The following is a 20,676-nucleotide window of genomic DNA, read 5'->3' as shown; positions in this document are numbered from 1 at the left end:
ATAGGTATATACGGAAAACCAAAAGCCCACTTACTGGTATGTGGAAGGGTCATAGGCCCCAAGCCTCGATTGAATGCGCTCGTCCTGAGGATAGGTCTCACCTGTATGCAAAACAACTATATAAACGTCAATTTAATGCACATAAACAAAACTAGGTAATAACTTCTCATACATTGCTCAAATGGGGTGTTTGAATATACCAACGTGATCTACTCAACCTCATAAACATCCCCATATTTTTAAAATAATTTTTTTGGACCTCTCACCCGCCGCCGCGTGCCGGCCACGTGCGGCTAAACCCTAACTAAGCCTAACGGCCGTTAGGAATATTCCGTTAAAATCTTAGCAGAAGTTAACGATCGTTACCTGACACCATTAGAATATTCCGTCAACTCTGACGGAATATTCATCTCCTTCTCCGATGAGCCTCTCCGGTCGTCACCGTCCGCCACCGTTTGCAACTCGAATTTTCGCCGGTTTCTAGAAAAAGTTCAAAACTTCATATCTTCTTTAATTCTTAACCAAAATCCATGAAATTAGAACCAAATTAAAGCTTACAACGAGTAGAACAAAACCTTACCACTTTGGGGACCTACAACCAACGGAAAGTCGCCTAAAAAACCTTCAATATTCCGACCAAACCTGCAACTCACTAAACTTGGGCATCCCAACGTCCAAAACACTTCATTTTTCTTCTCCGAGCTTCGTGAAGACGTTCTAAAGCTCCCTAGAAGCTTAAAAACTTCTAAAAACTTCACGATCACGAGTGCATAAACAGTGATAAAAATCAGGGTTCTTGGTTTCAAAGGTTTCCGAGGTTTCCACGTCCAACCATCACCACCATTCGACTCCTAAGCTTGCAAAGAGTCCAAAAATACCATTCACAACCTTGATCTGCGATGTTTGAAAGGATTTTGAGGGTTGTCCGTACAGGTTGTATGGAAATGGAAGAAAAATCCAAAAGGGAGGAAAGAGAAAGGGTCAACGAGGAAAGGGATTGGTGTGTGTAAGTGTGTGTGTGTGTGTGTGGTCCAGCTGAGTCACCAACCAAAAACAAATCACCCACAACAGCAACTAATGTCCAAGGGCAAAATCGTCATTTCACGCCATCGATAAAGAAATTCGGGATGGGCTGTCACAATCCCTATTCTTAATAGGTATTCATAAAACATTCTACTAAAACTACAATTGCGCTCGACGAGTTTTCTTTAGGTTGACAATGACCGTTTTGTAAGTAGGCTCTATGTACCTGATCTCGAACATTAGGATTGTAATTCAAAATTGAAATTCGTCCACGGGATCTGTGGAATATAACAAGTTGATTTCCCCACAATTACGTTTTGGAGCACCACCAATTGATATGTCTCTTGTTGTTGAAGATGACAATTGGTCTGTGGCCTTTCTTTTAAAATATCTCTCCATAGCTTTGTGAATTACAATATTTTGAATTACTAAAAAATAATAATTCTCACCAATAAACAACAAAATCACAAAGAAAATTGTAACTAAGAGTTAAGAATTACCTAATTGATTTGTTGATTCAAAAAAGAATTCCAAAGATAAACAAGTGAAGCCTTGCTGTCTGGAGTTGGAGATGCTAGATTCTTTGAATAGGAGAAGTGTAAAAGTTTTTTGTTGATGGAGGAGAAGTTTAAAGTTCAATATTGATTGATTGATTACCATTTTAGTTTGTGTAATTCCCATAATTTTCTATATATTACAGATGTATTAAATAATGAAGGAACACAAAAAGGTAATAAACAATCATTAATAAATTATAACATAATATATACTATTTTAATGAGCAACATTAAAGCCTTAGAAGGGTCAAATGACCATCTTAATAACAAGGTGGCTCAGCCTCTGTCACACGATAATGAACCTATTTCATGTAAAGTCTTATTCAAGTCAAGGCTCATCCAAAATCAAAATTTTGACCTTCAAAAACTTAAAAGAAGAATGTGAATAAATAAACAATAAAATTTTTAAAATTTTAGAAGTGTGAATAAAAAGTTAATGTTAGACAGACCATTTCTTTAAATTATATTTTATAGACCTTATGACATGGTTGTTCATAAATCTTAAGTGTTGAATAGCATGTTTACTTTATATTGATGACACATCATATAACTTACAAATTTGGTCTGCATACTCTGAATCCCAAATTTCAAACCAAAAATTTTCGAGACAGGAATTTGAAGACAATCCTGAATAGATATTTTGGTATTCACAATTTGTCCAAAATGTTTTCAGTATTTCGCGATGGATCAGGACTGAATTTTGGGATTTGGGCTTTTTGGGTTTTTGGGCTGAAATTTTAGATTTTTGGACTGTGTGCTAAAATTTGGGCTTTTGACCTGAATTTTTGTTGCCCAATTTCTATCAATTGAAATTTATTCTTTTTACCTGATACCAATTTGAAATTTCATACCAATTGAAATACCAATTCATTCATATCAAGTTAAATTGACGTTCCAAAGTTCCAAACTACTTAATTTCATACTTCTATTTCTAATATAGCCTACTGTGAACATGCATGCAACCAAAATAAATAAATAAATATATATAGATTCGGTTCGGTTCGGTTCTATTATGGAATCCCGAACCATTGAATATGTAATCCCGATTTCCTTACCAAAAGGTTCGGGATCGGCTCGGTATGGAGTCTCGAAAAATTTGGAATCATCAGTTTGGGAATGTTTCGATGTGGGATATGAATTTTTTTGGTTTGTTTTGGAATTTTCAAGAAAAATTTCCAGCCCTAGTTATACTCAATAAAAAATAAAAAAAAGATAATGGCTATATAATTTTATTCAAACCCAAATTACATGTATGTTTAAAAATTGTTGACATTCGAGTGTGTCGGTTTTTATTCAAAAGTTATATATAAAATGTACCCATTTTTAAATATAACAATTTGTTATATTAAAATGCATCACTTTTTTAAGATAAAATGTATCCCTTTACATATAAAATTCACTCAATTTTTTTCTAATCCATTTTTTAAACTTATATGGATACATTCTATTTCGTTGATAATTTGAGAATGTATCAATGTCAAGTATAATCGAAGAAATTTAATAATGTTATTAAGACAAATATCTCTTTTTTTTTTTTTTTTTTTTGTGGTCTTGAAAAATGTACCCATGTTTTGGTACAATTTTTTTTTTTATTAATATATACATACAATATATTGGAGAGTATAATTTATCTTTAATATTTTTAATCCTACAAATTATGGGTATTATTTAAAATCTCGTTAATATAAACAACTACAAATTCAAATTTCAATTTTTAATTTAAAAAATATAATAATCTACATAGAAATACATTATTACATTAATGTTAGGGACTTCGATAAAAAATTAAAAACCAACAAGGTTTCAGTCAAAGAACATTGATAGCTAGGGATTGCATCCAAAGTCTCCCGACGTTAGGGTTATCAGGTCTCAAGTTCAACTAGCACGAAAAATGAAAACGAAATTAAGTACATTATTTCCCCTCATAGATTAAGGGTTGTGTGTAATATATGGTAGGACAAAAAAGAATAGCTCTGAGCCACTTAGTAGTACGGTTTAAGGGTATTCCTCTTCACTTGTAAGTGAGAAGTCTTAGGTTCGATTCTTGCCAAATGAGAATTTGAACTACATTATTACTAGCTCATTATTAGGCTCAATCCACCCCTCCCCCTTATAGTTTGTTTGAAAAAAATAAAAATAAAAAATAAATAAAAAAAGCACCTCTGCAAAAGAGGAATGTGTTTGGTGACAAATATTTGGGGGTCTCCTATTGACATGAGTAATTGCTATATGGTTTATGATGGTGCTTAAAGTTTCTCGTTGCAGACGACAAATAAATCAACTGAGGAAGGAGTTGGTGCCTGTCCTTGGTGACCTGGTGGTTTTGCGAACGTCGCATTACCCACGAGGTCAAGGGTTCGATAGGCATATATAGACAGCAGAAGCATGCAGCATGCAGAGATCATAACAATATTATGAGGTATTCTAAAATACCTCCGTTTTAAATATATATATTTTTTTTTAGCTCTCTTCTCCTCCATTCATGTATACCTTAAATATACAGCAATCTAGTATCGATATATTGTGCGGTTGATCTAAACTATCTAAACCGATACATTTGTATAGAATGAATCTCATATTGATGGAGTTTGGTTATTTCCAATTAACTTTTGTAAAGATAACCATTGCATGTTTTGTTAATATCTGTATATATATATATATATATATATGTATATATATATATATATGTATATATATATATATATGTATGTATGTATGTGTGTGTGTGTGTGTGTGTGTGTGTTGAATCATTTCTATACAAAGAAGTGATAGAGTGGGGGTAAGTATGTTAGTATACAGTTTCTTGAGAGCAAAGAGAATCTACATCAAGGATCATGTTCATACACACACCAGAGAAGAATGACATTGCTAAAAGAAAACATCGTCACTTACTGGAAACTGCAAATAACCCTTTTGACAACAGCTTCTCTACCTAAAATCTTTGTGGTTCCATGCCTTCTCCACTGCCAACTTCCTCATCAACTCCTTATGCCCATGCAAGATCCTTTTTTCTATCAGTGTAAGATTTATTCTCAAGAACATTGATATACGGTAGAATATCGTTGTATTAGAAAAGGGAAAAAAAATAGTTGAACTTGAGAAAGGAAACTTTCGGTCTATTGTAGCATATGATGTGTTTGTGATAGACATAAGATTTATCAGATCTCCAGTTCAAATGGCCAAATAAATTAATAAACAAAATTAGGTCTAATTTCCCCCATATAATTTAAATTTAGGAAATAGAATAATGAAAGAATGGAAGAACTTAGAAATAGGAAAAGTAAGGAAAGGAAATCAACTAACCTCTCCAATTGATTTGATTCATGATATTTAGGTATTTGATTATAGTTTTTTGAAGGAAAGTTAACACTTTTCTGATTCCTTACGTGTTAGTAAACACATGAAAGTTTAGAAGTTGACAAATTCCTAATTTGATTCCTTACATGAATGATATTCAGGTATTTAGGTATTTCTATCTAGACTCAAGATCGCGGGTAGCAGATATTGACACAAAATTCATAGGCTACACTTCCTCGTCTCTGGGTGCCTAGGTATCCACCGTAAGCCTTTCCTCATTTGAACCTCGCCCTAGCTAAATATATTAAATGAGGATGTAGTCATTGCCTGCACTCTGTGGCCTGGTGGTGTTGTGAACCTCACATTCCACTAGGTCCTGGTTTCGACAGGCATACCGAGAAAAGCAGACTGTAGTACTAATAGTGGCAAGCAAATTGAAACAGAAACGAGGTATTCTAAAATATCTCCGTTTTATAAACCTCTATTTTTTCCCTCTGGTTCTTGTTGGCTCTCTTCTCCATTGAAATAGCTGACGGGCCGCTTCTCTTCGAACCAACGTCATTGGAAACAAACGTCCACCCGCACGACGACACGTGTAGACGGATAGTTTATTCGACAGAAATAAAATGCCTTCTCTTTTTCTAAGATACAACGATATTTCAAACTCACTGCAATTATTCATACGCATAAATCAAATATTAATACAGAAGTTCATAGGTTCTTATGGATATATCAGCTCCACGAAAGATAAAAGCAGCCGGCGATCAGCTCTCATAGCTTATTTTTGTACATCTCGCGACTCTTAAGCTTATAAAATCCATTTTCACGAGTTCTGAAGGATTTTCCTAGTTTAAACACAGTAACAAAGGCGGTACTTGTCTATTGTAAAAAGTCCTGCAGAAGATGTTTGCTCATGCCAAATGTGCACACGACCGCAAGAGACTTTTCTCGTTACCCTTTCTCAACTGTCCTCCGAAAGTAGTTGAGATGTTAATACCATCATATAATCATGCCGTCTTCTATTGTTGCCTTCTCCAGAATAATTGTGATCCCCTCGCGAATGTAAAATCCGTCTTCTGGCCTGTCAGCTTCTTGAACCCCCTACACGACCAGAGAATTTAGATGGACCGCAAGATTAAATGTAGAAGTATTATATTTTTCTTCAATGAAAATTTTTTCCCATGTAAAATTTTCTTTAAGAGGTAGAAGGAAAAGATAAACGTAGCCCAGAAATAAGACTAGATCATGGGAAGCTATGCTTACATCTTTGTTCACGATCATAACGTCCTTCCCTATCTTTGCATTCTTATCGATTATACAATTCCTTCAAGGAAGAATCATAAAGACATGATTAGAGAACTCGGAATAATATATTTCATCTAAATTCAATAACCGTTTCTCGAATAACGAGTCTAGTTACCTAATCTTTGTATTGCTTCCAATACCAATTGGGACCTCCCCGTCTGCAAGCAGAGACGCGATTTCAGATTCTGTTTGGTAATTGTCGGCACCCATCATTATGGCATCCTGCAAACAGAGATAACAACTTAGTAAACTAAGTCAACTGGGAAAAGGTAAGCAAATAATAAAAGGGAATTACTATTGGCACTCCAAACTTTCTATAATTTGAAAGAAAAATACACTTGTGAGGAGTGTACAATGAGATTTTTGGAGTGCTAATAACAATTCCCTAATAAAATGGTCAAATTTTCTGTTCCAAACTATGATAACTAACCTTGAGTTCGACACCATAATTCAATCGTGAACGTTCACCCACAATTGAATGTTGGACACTACATTCTTGCAAGAAACATCCATGTGAGATTATTGCATCCACAATCTGCAAAGAAACAACAACAACAACTAATGCATGAGAAGAGACACCTCATTTAAGTTGCCAATACGAGCCTAAGTCTGTTAGCATACCCGGCACTTTTCAATCTTTGTTGGTGGTAAGAATCGAGGAGAGGTAAAGATTGGTGTCTTTGGGTCATAAAACTCAAACTTCGGAATCTGCAAAATAGATAACGCAATTTTCCCAGGTGTTAATCACACATCAGGGATAGAAAATGCTTTTGCTCTTGGCTTCACAGAATTAAGATTAAGATCTTACTGAAGAACTCCACTGTTATAGGGATTCATATCTTCTCCATGTTCACATGTTATGATGTGCAATTACAGGGTGCCCGGGAAAACAATGTGGAAAGGCATGTATGCAGTTACTACACAAGCTTAATGAAATCGAGGAATGGGAACCAAAGAGAGAAGGAATAAAAAATGCTGCCCCTGAGGAAACAATGAAATCTACCTCTTCAGTGAGGGCCAAGTTAGCATCATAGAAAGACTTTATAGTTCCAATGTCCTCCCAGTAGTCTCTGAACATATATGCCTGTAAAAGAAAAGGGCAACTTACAGTCACATTTTCTTTGAAACTCAATATCTGAGTATAAACAGATCAATAGGCATGCAGTATATACAGATCAATAGGCTTGCAGAAAATACGAAAATCTTGAATAGTTCATGCAAAAGGCACAAATTTTATGATCTTTAAGTTGAGGCTTCACTCTTTTGTTTTCTTAAATCCTAAAATGGGGGTAGTCATGCCTTGACTGACATGGAGAATCTCATTTGCAGTCTCACAGATGACAACACATCAACTGCAATTTTTATCTTACCTGGACCTTGCGCTCTCTCACTGCTGCAGGAATGATTTCAGATCCAAAGTCATTGGATGTTGGATATCTCCACCTCAGAAGATTTAGCAAAATTTCTGTCTTAAATACATAAACTCCCATTGATGCAACATAGGGGGCTTTCAATGCATCTTGTGGCGACAATCCCAGAAGCGTGGTATCTGCTTGCTGCAGAATATCAACCAAGAAGAGTAAAAACTTATGTCTAATATAAATTTTCACAAAAATTAAATCATTTACATTGAAGTACAAAGTAAATATTCAAACACCGGGAGAACCAAAGAATAATTCGGAAATATAAGTATCATCTCATCAGTTCATGATGTTATTCTCATAGCTATATTTAAAGTTTACTTCCAAATCAACTTACTTAATGAAATCATTCGAAGGCCATTCCGATGCCCTCAATTTGACTTACAAAAAGGATGAAACGGAACAAAGTAGTAACTAGGCGTTATCAGCATAAGAGATTGGATGTTAGTAATCTTATTTTCCTTCCTCCTACTAATTCTATAATGAGCACACGAGAAAACAGGATGCAAAAGTGATTTTCAAAGAGGGTGGAAAACAATTCAAAGAAAAAATATTCTGATAGCAGAAAAACAGCTGGTTCTTGCTCACCATTGCTTTTAGATCAGCTCCCCTTGGTTTTTCAGCAAACTGGATTACCTTACCTCTGCTATCGATCTTCACCAACCCATAATCAGATGCACGGCTGGAAAAAATGCATTCAACATTAGTCAGAACTTAAGAGAGAGATTAAGAAATTAGAAGAATGAGGATTTAGTCAGAACTCAAGATAATTTCCTAGCTTAAGAAAATAGAGTGTGTACACGGAAACTACTAAAATACTGAAGTTCGGATAGTCTTCAATTTGTAATTGTTATAGTATATACAATAAAGTTGGCCGACACCAGCTTAAACTTGTAAACAGTTACAAACCAGGAAAATGTTTTACATGATACAAAGCCAAGATCCTGAGATCAAATCCCAACCCCGTAACCACCCAATTTATGAACTCTACATATGGGATCTTTAGAGGCGGAAAAAGTCCCACACGTGAGAGACGTGTTAGAATATCAAACAACAGTCGACTCACATCCTAATAGCTTAAGCTTTTGGGAATGAGCTAAACCAACAAACTTTATCAACAACCCACAAAAAAACCATGAATAATAATTTTTGCAGTCCTATTAAGACAAAAAGGAGAAAAGAACAGACCTGCCACCCACTGCTGCACAAGAAATTGTAATATCAGAATTTCTATCAACGTGACTCTGCATATCAGAGAAAATGTGTAAGCAAAATTCAACAACAATAACAAGTCCTTTTTGAAGGGAAATGATTATACCTGCACAAAGTCCATATAATCCATTCGGTAAAGATGATCGCCAGACAAAATCACTATATTCTCAACATCCCTGTTCTTGGCATCCTACAAGAACCAATGAAATGCATTGTACCCGATATCAAGCTATGTGCAAATCAAGATAACAACAGACAGATGCATTACAGCTGCCTATTCCACCCCTCCTCTAATTTTAGAACAATACCATAGATGGAAACTTCTTTACCCACCTCAAATACCCATGTAAATTGCCTCACAGCATCTGCCGTTCCTTGGAACCAATTCATTCCTGCTTCCCCCTGCGTTTGAGTGGCTGCAAGCACCTGCTCTTGAAGTCACCAAAGAATCAAGGAACTTGAAAAAGAAATATTGAGAAGTGCACATTCGACTGAATGTACTTTTGTTACAACTCAATCGAGTGAGACACGAAATCCATTATTCTTTTCTTTTTATATAATGAGAATCACTTCATTTAACCAGAAAACAATACGAAGCTTCCCTAATGGACTAATTTGTCAATTTGAAAGTTGATTTTTGCAATCTGTTTACATATAGTATAATAATCATCAGCCTACAACGAAATTTATTCTTGAATTATCTAGTTTCAACCACAAATGCCTTGAAGGATTCATTACCTCTACAAATCTATCTCCAAAGTTGATACCATTTCCAAAATAGGTGCGAGCAATGTGACGATTGAGAGAAGCAGAATTAAACTGCGTCAGTACAAATATCTTGTTTATATTGCTGTTGATACAATTGCTCATTGGAATGTCTATAAGCCGGTAGCATCCTCCAACTGGGACCTGCAATCATACCAAATCAAAGCATGGTAAAACATCAAACAAAATAAATTCACAAGCTTGAACAAATTATGACTGTGCTCGGTCAGTCACTAGTTTGAAGGATCATAAACAAATTTGTCTCATAAATCAGAAAGATTCCAATATACACAAATACATATTTGATCTTACCGCGGGTGTCGCTGATCTTTTGGTAAGAGGAAAGAGCTGGGTCCCTGCGCCGCCTCCTAATATAATTGAAGCTACATTTTTCGGGTCTACTCTCCGTCTAAACATTGGCATTTGCAGAGTCTGAGACTAAACCCCAGGTTAGGACAACATTTTACATAATTCATCAAACAAATAAAGTAAACAAAGTAACAAACTTTACAATTAACATAGGCAAATGGCAGTGATCATACAAATTACACAGCTTAATAATCATTTAAAAAATTATCAAATGGGCAATCGACTGTAATCAAAAGGATTAACTTACGACAGCCTCGGTGTCATTTGATGTAAGAACAGCAAGAACAGCTCCAGGTTTCACCTTCCTCTTGTCAGTTCTCAACTGACTGGCCCAAAGCCTGTGATTAAAACTCCCTCTGACACTCTCCCCCAAAAACCCAGGATCACCATTGCAGAAACCACTTGCGTTTCTCAAATGGGTATTGGGTTTCAAAGCCACACAGCAAGAATCCATTCCCGTTACCAACTCTGATAGAATTCTAACCGATCAGAAATCGTGGCACTCAAAAGGCACTTAAACCAAAATCCCAGTAAAGAGACGTGATCTAATTACCAAAGTAAAGTAAATATCACACAAAGATTATAATACTCACAGCCATAAATAGAATATTAATATAAAACCATAGAAAACAAAACAGAGTTTCTGAATGAAAAATGGTGAATCTAAAGGAAGTTGGAAATGGATCTTGAGCAAAGTGAAGATACTCGGATCAAAAGTACTCCTGAAAAGTAGAATCTCAAGGAGCCAGGAGTGCAACTACCAAATATTTTCAGTCAAGAGTGTGAGAGTGAAGATAGGTGGTATTGTGAGCTGTATAATCTGCAAAAATTTAGGGAGAACTTTATAAGTGATCGGTTGAGTTGAGACAAGCGAAAGTCAGAGTGGGGTGAAATACGTGAATGATTTTGAAAGAAAGTGAATAGCTTTATTGGCTGGCCTCACGAGAAAACTTGCAAAACCAGTTTTTATAGTTAGGATTTGGATCCTAGGCATCCTCTTATTGTAAAGTATTCGTTCATTGTACATGGTACAGTTTAAAATTATTTTAAATTTTTTATTTAAAATTAAAGATAAATAGTTTTTATCGAAAACTGATCCTATGATGTACGATGAACAGATAAAATATGAAGATGCTATCTATATAGTTTCACCATGAATTGAGTTTCATGGTTTGAGAACCAATTTTCAAAAAAGAGTTGAAGGACGAAAGTGAGCAAATTTAAACAGTGGAAGGGGTAAATATGAAATCAACCCCAACTCATGTTTAAAGTCGTATGTATGTATTTGATAAGAAAATGATAACAGAGATCAAACAAAAATGTTAATCAAGTGACATTTGTTTTATCGTTTTATCATTAGGCATTTTCAACTGATGTGATTAAACTCTCCCAATTGACGGTTCATATTTGCGGCCACTTGATGTGCTAATCAAACTGATTAGTGAGTGGAATAATTCGTCACAAATAATGCTTGTCCTATTGTACCATATCATTAGAAAAACCCCTTTCCAACTTTCACGATTAGTGCTGCTGGCATATTGCTGGAAAACGTCATTTTCCTATAGTAAACAAAATGTATATTGCTGGCTACTTAGTACTACGGTTTAGTTATATTTTTGTTCATTTATAAGTAAGAAATCTTAAGTTTGATTCTCGCCAAACGCAAATTTGAACCATATTGTTGCTAGTCGATTATGAAGTTAAGCTCATTATCTCTCCATTAGTGTAGATATGCAATCATCTTATAAGTGCACTTAAAATGCTATCGTTTTCCTTTTTAATAATTAAATTTCCTTTTTCTTTGTTTCTTATGCGAAATCTTAAATCAAGGAGTTTGTTTATCTCATCTTACTTGAGATTCGGTGTACTTATTCAACAATATGATGGAATTTCATCATGTTTCCATTCATTCAATATAGGCTGAACTGTCAATTTAGTTCCTGAATTATCACCTAGGTGAAAATTAGGTCATTACACTATTTTTTTTAGAAAAATCAGTCCTTGAATTGTAAAAATCTACCAATTACATCTCTTATATTATATTCAAAGCTACAATATTCAATTTTTCGTCAATTTAAGTCACGTTACTTGCATGTGATACAAATTGGAGGGTAGATTGATAATTTTTCATAAAGAAATAGTGTATGGAGTTAACTTTTGAGGGTAAATTAGACATTAGATTTGCAACCTATATGAAATGTTAAGGGCTTATAGGCTAGAAAATGACGATTTACACTCTAAAGTGTGTCAAATGACTTCAGTTGACGAAAAATTGGATATAATAGCTTTGAATATAATAGTAGGGATGAAATTAGCAATTTTTAATGAATTTAGGAACTTATTTTACCAAAAAAATAATTCAGAAATCTAATTTTTACTAAGGTGATAGTTCAGGACTAAATCGGCACTTCACCCTTCAATATATAACATGGGTAGTGATTGTTGGGGTTGTCTACATTCAAACAAATCATGAATGTAGATAGGTGAAATTTCACGTTAAAAATAACTCAACAGCGATCTACAACATAAAAGTAGTTGCTCGAAAGCCTTTTAAGATGACATATTTGGATAATACTTACATCTTTTTTTTTTCTTTTTCTTTTTTTCGGTGGAAGAATGCACATATCACATTTCTTAGACATAATATAAATTTTATAATTAAAATCGTTTAATTTCTCAGTCTTTATTTGAACTTATTTTGCACTTGATGATTTAAAAATGATACAATGTCCAACACTAACACCAAAATTAGAACCAAATTATAAATATATGTGATGATCTTGTTTTTGGCACACGAATCATGCACAAAAAACATCTTTATTTTTTACTTTTTAGTCAAAATGTTTCTTAAGATTGGCATAAACTCCTCACTTTAGTCTTTAAGATTTCAAATCGATAGAAGTGATCCCTGAATTTGCCCACTATCAATCATTTTAGTCTTTTCGTGAAAAGTCTTCATTAAATAAGGATAAAACAACAAAAATACCCGTAATTTTTGTCAAATCATTTGGTCCATTGTTTACTAAATTGGAGGTATTTTTGTCATTTGATCTTATTTAATAGAAGTTTTCATGAAGATGACCAAAATGATTATACTAGACAAACTCAGAAACTACTTTAATTGATTTCAAATCTCAGAAACCAAAATGAAGAGTTATGTCAATCTTAAGGATCATTTTGGCTAAAAAGCCTTTATTTTTTTGGTGAAAGAGGTGCACAAAAACTTGAATGCAATGAGAGAGAAAAACTGGCATCCATGTGCGTGGAGTATCCACGGTATTTGGAACTGGAACATTTGTTGACCAGCTTCATGTTCTTGTTTGGTTGATCGGCTCAACGCATTCCAATAATTCCCACACAAGTAACATTATCTTACCCAAAAAAGGAAGGAACTACCCTGTATTATTGCCTCTCTTCCTTCATTTTACTTGTTGAATTATCTACGCTGAGAGAAGAATAGTGTGTTTAACCTCATAATGGGTTAGCAATAATGTGGTTTAAATTCGCTTTTGACGAGAATCAAACCTAAGACCTCTCACTTACAAATAAAAAAGAATATCACTATATCATAATATTAAGTAATTGGGTTGTTGAATTTTTTGAATAAAAAAATGTGAGGAAATGATTTCTCTACGGAGACAAACCCATCACACTCAAGGAATATGCCACATCGACTACAAGCTCAAATACAACAGTTTTAGCTTTTATGTCGTGAGGAAGCCACACATGAAATCTTAATAGGCTAAAGCAATGCTTGCCCGATAGGTCCTGGGAGTCCTTTTCTCCCATGATATCCCCATTTCTGTCACTTCGCTCTTCTCTAGCTTAATGAGGCAGGGGTAGACTTTTTGAAGTCACCTTTGCTGTCTACTGCTTCAGTGGATCCATTTACCAAAGATCGTGCCTACCACTAGAAAACCACTCAAGTGGTCTGCTCAGTAAGGTATGCACCATCTTAGCAGAACAACAGAGGTATCCCTAGCATGGTTTGCACTTTGCAACCTATTGTCAGGCTACATATGAAGAGTATCTCTTGTAAATAGCTAAGTCAATCAGAGAAATAGGTAATTACAATAAAAGCTATCTCAGTTCAATTTCTCTGAACTCTTTTTCCAACGTAAGCATTGGAAGCCCTCTGGCGACACCCTCCCACATTTTCTTGAGTGTTCGTCAATTTGCGATTTTTGAAAAGAATTCATGTTTAGTAGTATTATTTTTTGTAATATAATATGAAAATAGAGACGGCGACGGCAGTTATTGGATTGTTGTGATTGATATGAGCTTGAAATACCTACAAAATAATTAACCCAAAGACAATTTAAATACTCACAAGTGCACAAGATCAATAGTACTACAACAAGAGCAAATACGAGGTTATCCCATAAAAATTGCTTTAATATCAATTTAACTGATTAATCAAGCTAGACTTATGAAAATAATAGATTGATTTTAAGGGCTGATTGAAACTAAAATTTAACTGGGAAATTTAAAAAACGAACAATTAAAAATGCATGGCCAAAAAAGTTTTAAAAATCATGTGATGGATACCTAAAATCGTGAGTTCACCCACGACAATCCTATTTCCTTTTTTTAGACTAATTACTCTGCCTATGTTAAAAGTTGTTCTATCCAAGATATGAATTCATTTGTAGTCAAACATTTATTGAGTACATGATAATTATACTCTAGAGAAATGTTAATGGGACTCTTCATAAACTCTCTATTACCTCATGTGTCACATCCTGGCTCGGGTCCCCACTACATCCTGAGCTCAACTCTACCGTAGCACGATATTGTCCGCTTTAGGCCCCTACCACACCCTCACAATTTTGTTTCTGGGAACTCATACGAGAACTTCCCAATGGGTCACCCATCATGGGATTGCTCTTGCGCGCTACTCGCTTAACTTCGAAGTTTCGACGGAACCCGAAACCAATGAGCTCCCAAAAGGCCTCGTGCTAAGTAGAGATGGGAATATACATGTAAGGCTTACAAGATCCACTCCCTTGGGCGATGTGGGATGTAATATCATGTTTTTGGCATAATATTTTATAATATTGGCGCATAAATAGACGTTAAACTGTGAGATGAGAGAGAGTCCATGGAGAATCCCACTTTTAAGAGAGTTTCCTTAGCATTTCTTGTATACTCTATTGTTTAAGCATACGATTAAACACTTTTACATACTCATTAAGCATAGAAGAATCATGTCAACCACATATGACTAGCTTGATTGATCATCCTCACTAGTTTATCTACTCTTCCTAATGATAGCCGGCCACAAGAATATTTAAGGACAGATCATATTGATGACCAACGATACTAGAATTTTGTATACAAACGAAGATGAAGAATTTAACATGACAAAATAAATCAATCTCTACAATTTTACATCCAATGAATCCCAACACACTACCACATGACCATCTAATTTATCAAGCGACTGAGATGTTTCAATATCACGTATAAATTATTAACCCATCACTACTCATACTCTACATGCATACGTTGATCTATCTATTTTCCTAAAACAAATTGAGGAAAATTGTTGTTTAAAAGCGTTAAAAGCTCTTAGTTTTGAAAATTGTTGTTTGGGGCAAAGTGAACAAATTTGAACAGTTTAAGGGCAAATATGAAATTAAACCCAAATAAGTTTTAAAGTCCTATATTTTTAATATGTTGTGTCATAGGACAGATCACCGGACCCAGAATTGCAAGTTGCATCAAGAGAACCGTTATGAATTGAACACCTGTCCTGTTCAAGCCAAAATGATAATATAAATCAAACAAGAAAATGGTAAAGAAATAATTAAGTGAGATAGCTTCGTTTGTTTTATCATTAGCCATTTTCAACTCTTGTCCAATTAAACGTTCCCAATTTGACGGTTGATATTTCCGGCCACTTGAACTGATCAATGACTGCACTAATAAGTCACAAACATTGTTTGTCCTCTTGTACAATATCAATAGAAAATAATACACTTAAATATTTGGTCGCAATCCGCTCTATTTAAATTTTTAGTGCTGCTGGCATATTGCTGAAAAACTGTCATTTCTTTGGTTATACGGAAGTGACTATCAGCTTGTCAAATGCAATCATCTTATTAGTGAATACTAGCATTTCCTTTCTTTTTTTCTTATGTACGTTTAAATCTCATTTTACTTTAATTCGACCAACTTATTAAACAATATGCTAACATGGGTAGTGATTGTCGAATTTGTGTACATCCATATACATAATCGATGTGCATGCGTTCAATTCCATTTGTTGGATTTGGTTCGTTAAATTGAGAACCATATTGATACTAAGTTTGGTTTGGCAAAGGGTTAACGATTGTCTAGTGCACACAATAATCATAAATGTGGATATAACAATTATAGCTGCAAGGATAATTATAGTTGTGGTTGGATATAGCGGCAGCTGTTAGTGTAGAAGAATCCGTTTAGGATTTTGTTGGGCTAGGTTTTGTAAATTCATGTGGCTTAAGATTTCTTGTACCTGAAATCAATTAACTAGTATATATTTGTAATATTGTTATATCAATAAAATCAAGGAATTGTAATTCTACAACAACAAGAGTAATGGTGACCTGAACGACGGTGATATACTTTTAGATGAACTCATTTTGAGTTAACTCATTTCGATGAATGTCCCTTCGAAGATGAATTTTAATAAGTTTATGTTTTTCTTAAGAGCGAAGACACTAGACCTACAAATCTACGGTCTTTACATCACTTTTTGCATGCTTACATGAAAAATTGTAGAACCTACTTAATCGAAAGGGCATGTGAACTCTGAGCCTAAAGTGACTACGCCCTTATAACCAAGGTTCTAAAAGATGGTAGGTATGGGCCTAGCGCCTAGTCGGCTAGGCGGATCGATGCGGATTTAAGTAAATTTATTATATATTATGGAAATAAGTGCATATTTATACTTCGAAAAACACATAATTGTATTGACATACATAACTTGCAAAATAAAATAACATATATTATAAAGTATTAGAACATATTGAAAACATAGGGAACAAGCACATAATGAGTGTTCATCCAAGTATTCAACAAGTCTCTTACATTTTGTTGACAAAATAAAATGCAAAAAGAAAGTTAATGATTTTCTGTCTAAGTAAGAGTCATGACCTAGGCGCGTTAAGTGGACCCCTAAGCAGGTCTAGGTGCACTTTCTTAATTTTGAAACACCTAGGGACTAATTAGGGTGTTAGCCAACTGTCTGGCGCCTAGGCATGAATTTTTAGAATAGTGCCTATAACACACCTTTACTTTAGCTAAAACCCTAATTCGTTGTTACATTATTTTGGAATTTAACTCATACAGCATTTGATTTAAAATTGATACATTTTTAAAAAAAAAACAAATTTAGTAAGGAGAGGGGGAGAGTTCGAAACTATTATAATAATTTTTGGGAGGAAGGAACCTGGATGCATATGTAGAAACCCAACATCCTATCTACTAGTATATAAGAAACCTAATATCCTATCTACTAAGATATTAGGCCACATGCAAATTGGTACAATGTCCAAACTAATACTAAAACTAAAACCAAACTACAACACTCATTGTTATGGATGTTTTAGTGATCAAATTTGATTATCACAACTATTAAGTAATCTATTTTAAATATCTGGCATTATTTTATGATATCACTTGATGTTACTTACTATTGAAGAAAAATGATTTGTTTTTTGGGTAACATTAGGGAGACAAATTTTAGAGACAAAATTTACAAACTAAATGATGTGACACCAATAAGAATAAACATGTTTATTAACGTTTAAATAATAAACTAATCATGAACTTCCATATCCTTTAATTTACAAAATTTTGTTTACAAATTAATGAACAAAACTTCAATGTAATGAGAGAGAAAAACTGCCATCCATGATCCATAATGTGGGAGAGGATCAAGACATTTGGAAGATTTATTGACCCTACTTTTACTTTGTACTTGATGAAATACATTGAAGGGACATTTTGGGTACTTCGGAGTATCGGGTATTGTGAGTATTTTATTTGTTAGATCTTTATTTAAAAATATAAAAATTAAAATTTAATAGTTAAAACACTCGGAGTACCGGAAACTCTAAAGCACCCAAGATTTTTCGATGCATTGAATTGTTAGGTATATGCATAGCCCAGATTCATGTTCATGTTTCTGATTGGTTCAACTCATTCCAATAATTTTCCAAACAAGTAACATGCATGATCTTTTACCCAAAAGGGAAAGGAGTGACCCTACTAGGTATAAAAATGCCTTTGAACTCCAAACCGTAAAACAAATAGGCTTTGTAGCCCAACTGGTTGCATAAACCATCACCAAATAATTCATCACCAACTTGCACCAAACAAAGAAAGTAGGCAATCCATCGCTATCTCCACAATTTGACAAATTTCTGTTTCACTTTTAGTTGTTAGGTTTTTCTCTTGTAGATGATGGCGAGTTTGATATTAAAGGTACTATGACTGCCTCACTGGGTGCCTTAACCCAAACTCATCACCTGTTTAATGTAAATATACCGTTGGTATTTCATTCAAATATCATGCATAACTCATAACACTATCCTCCCTCCTTCACTACTAGGCTAACACCAAGAGAAAAGAAAGCAATTTTCACAAAAAAGAGGTTCACACCAAAAACTGATACAACTAAGCGAAGGAAAAGCCAAGGAAGTAAGAACAACAAAATGAGTCTTATTTAGTCCTTCAAACCGCAATAATTGTGGGAAAAAAGTGTGAGAAATAACGGAAAAAAAAATGAAACCAAATATTCTAGGATTATACTCCAACTTGGACCACTTGGCATTCCCTCTACATTAACTTTGATTGGTTTTGGGGTTAACCTCAAAGCAATTAAATCAACAAGGACGTGTCTATTTTGGAACGCTAGAGTAACATATTTGACATAGAATACATAGCTAGCTACGTGTTTTAACTTTTTCATACAACACTTTTTTTTTTTTTTTTCCTGAGATATTACTACTTTAGTGTCCTCCAACCCATATCATAAAAGTTATATTAGGGAAACCACACCTCCGATGAATTGTGAGAACTTTTGAGATGGTAAATAAACGTAGATAACATGTAACTCTGTGATGCTAACAGAAAAATTAAAAATAAAGATACTTGTAAATTGACGTCAAACTAAAGGATGCGATTTCAATACTACGTATCATTCGGTGCTATAATTGTTTTAAGTGTTAGGTTTAATTCTCAATTATTAATCTTTTATTTTAATAGCATTCATTGTTACTTGCTATTAAAAAAATTGTAAACTAAATCATTAAAATTGGAAAGGGATCCTCTCCAGATCCATTTTGTGGGGATCCTAGGGATTCTCACATTCTAGCCATTTATCGTATATCATGCGACTAGTTTTCGTCAAATACTATTTGTGTTTAATTTTAAATAAAATAAATCAAATGATTTATGACCGCACGATATACGTTAAATAGTTAATATGTGAAGATAAGAGTTGTAGGCCTATAAAACCGAGTCCGAACAAAGAGATGTTTCATGCATGCAGGTACTTGATCACCTCTCTCTATTTTGGACGCATGCCCACCTAACCTTAAGGACGGTTCTTATTACATGCAGAATTGGCCCCACAAATGTACTCTAAATAGGCCCACGTGTCACCATGGTGGGTGGGCTCCACAATCTACTTAACATTGCCAGGTACAAGTCCAGCTCCCTTCAGGTTCAAGCCACTAGATGTATGTATAATAAGCACTCAGTCCATGGATACAACTTATATGGACGGATTAATTATTCCGGTGAAACGTACGTTTCAGTCTACTAATATAGAGTAGTATTATACTTAGGGTAAATTACATAAAACTACATTAACTACTGGGTTAGTCACAGTTTCATACTCATTTTTTTTTAAATTTCAATGTCATACCTTGTCACATCCCGATTCAGGCGGGACCACTTCCCGGGCCCGACTCCACCATAGCACGATATTGTCCGCTTGGTTCCCGACCACGCCTTCACGGTTTTGTTTCTAGGAACTCACACGAGAACTTCCAAGTGGGTCACCCATCATGGGAGTGCTCTTGCGCGTTACTCGCTTAACTTCGGAGTTCCCATGGAACCCGAAGCCAGTGAGCTCCCAAAAAGCCTCGTGCTAGGTAGGGATGAAAATATACATATAAGGATCACTCCCCTGGGTGATGTGTGATGTCACATACCTTATCTTCGAATTTGTTGCAATGTCATACCTTCCGTCAGCTGTCTGTCAATTCATTTGTTAAATGCTGACGTGGCTTTAGGCAGGACCCACTTTCTATTAAAAAAAATTTAAAAATAAATAATAATTTACCCTAAAAAAACAAAACCACAAACACCCATCTTCCCCAACCCTTTCCCCTTCCTTGCAACCCAAATCCAAAACCCAGATCCATTCCCCTTCCCCTTTCCTGTAACCCTCGACCCATTCTCCTCCCACGCCAACATCTCCCCCCCGACCCACCTCCTCCTTCTCTGCCGCCCACCCCTCTCCCCAAAATGGACCGACTCAGATTCGTCATCGAAGCCTCCGAGGCCGAATCAATGGCCAAGCAGTCCAACCTCACCGTCCTCCAACTTCTCCCATCTTTCGTCAAGTCTGCCCAGGCCCTAATAGGCTGCTCTGTAACTCCTCCGCCAGGTTCACCACCTATTCTCTCCAGCCACCACCACCAAAACCTGAACCCCACTGCTCACCTGAC

The 20,676-nt window shown here is 35.0% G+C and overlaps 1 protein-coding gene across 12 annotated transcripts; it reads right to left on the bottom strand.

Moving 5' to 3' along the window:
- Positions 1-5,534: 5,534 nt before the first annotated feature.
- Positions 5,535-10,967, bottom strand: LOC137725699 (glucose-1-phosphate adenylyltransferase large subunit 1). 12 transcript variants are annotated; one of them, XM_088694833.1, is made up of 16 exons: positions 10,846-10,885; positions 10,543-10,769; positions 10,197-10,417; positions 9,893-10,018; positions 9,554-9,724; positions 9,149-9,241; positions 8,922-9,005; positions 8,792-8,847; positions 8,192-8,285; positions 7,553-7,738; positions 7,186-7,266; positions 6,804-6,890; positions 6,613-6,717; positions 6,298-6,404; positions 6,141-6,201; positions 5,535-5,978 (listed from the first exon to the last, which is right to left on the bottom strand). In XM_088694833.1, the coding sequence occupies exons 3-16, from the start codon at positions 10,401-10,403 to the stop codon at positions 5,877-5,879; spliced, it is 1,560 nt and encodes a 519-aa protein (XP_088550959.1). In that variant the 5' UTR covers positions 10,404-10,417; positions 10,543-10,769; positions 10,846-10,885; the 3' UTR covers positions 5,535-5,876. The 12 variants fall into 12 exon arrangements, 8 of the variants coding, with proteins under 8 accessions (XP_088550959.1, XP_068320570.2, XP_068320574.2 ...); XR_015963043.1 differs by having other exon boundaries at positions 6,991-7,266; positions 10,543-10,890; XR_015963044.1 differs by having other exon boundaries at positions 6,991-7,266; positions 9,893-10,012; positions 10,543-10,890.
- Between the last annotated feature and the right edge of the window lie 9,709 nt (positions 10,968-20,676).

The sequence above is a fragment of the Pyrus communis genome, chromosome 5 (assembly GCF_041283825.1).
Source record: "Pyrus communis isolate YQ-2024b chromosome 5, ASM4128382v1, whole genome shotgun sequence".
NCBI classification, from domain to species: Eukaryota; Viridiplantae; Streptophyta; class Magnoliopsida; order Rosales; family Rosaceae; genus Pyrus; species Pyrus communis.
The sequence above is the reverse complement of the archived record's forward strand: the minus strand, read 5'-3'. Positions and strand labels throughout refer to the sequence as shown.

Excerpts from the sequence above, each read along its gene's own strand:
- LOC137725699 (XM_068464470.2), bottom strand. The coding sequence starts at position 10,403 with ATGGATTCTTGCTGTGTGGCTTTGAAACCCAATACCCATTTGAGAAAC. Across the intron at positions 9,725-9,892 it reads AAAGATCAGCGACACCCGCG|GTCCCAGTTGGAGGATGCTA; the intron begins GTAAGATCAAAT and ends GTATGATTGCAG. Across the intron at positions 8,848-8,921 it reads ATTATATGGACTTTGTGCAG|AGTCACGTTGATAGAAATTC; the intron begins GTATAATCATTT and ends TCTGATATGCAG.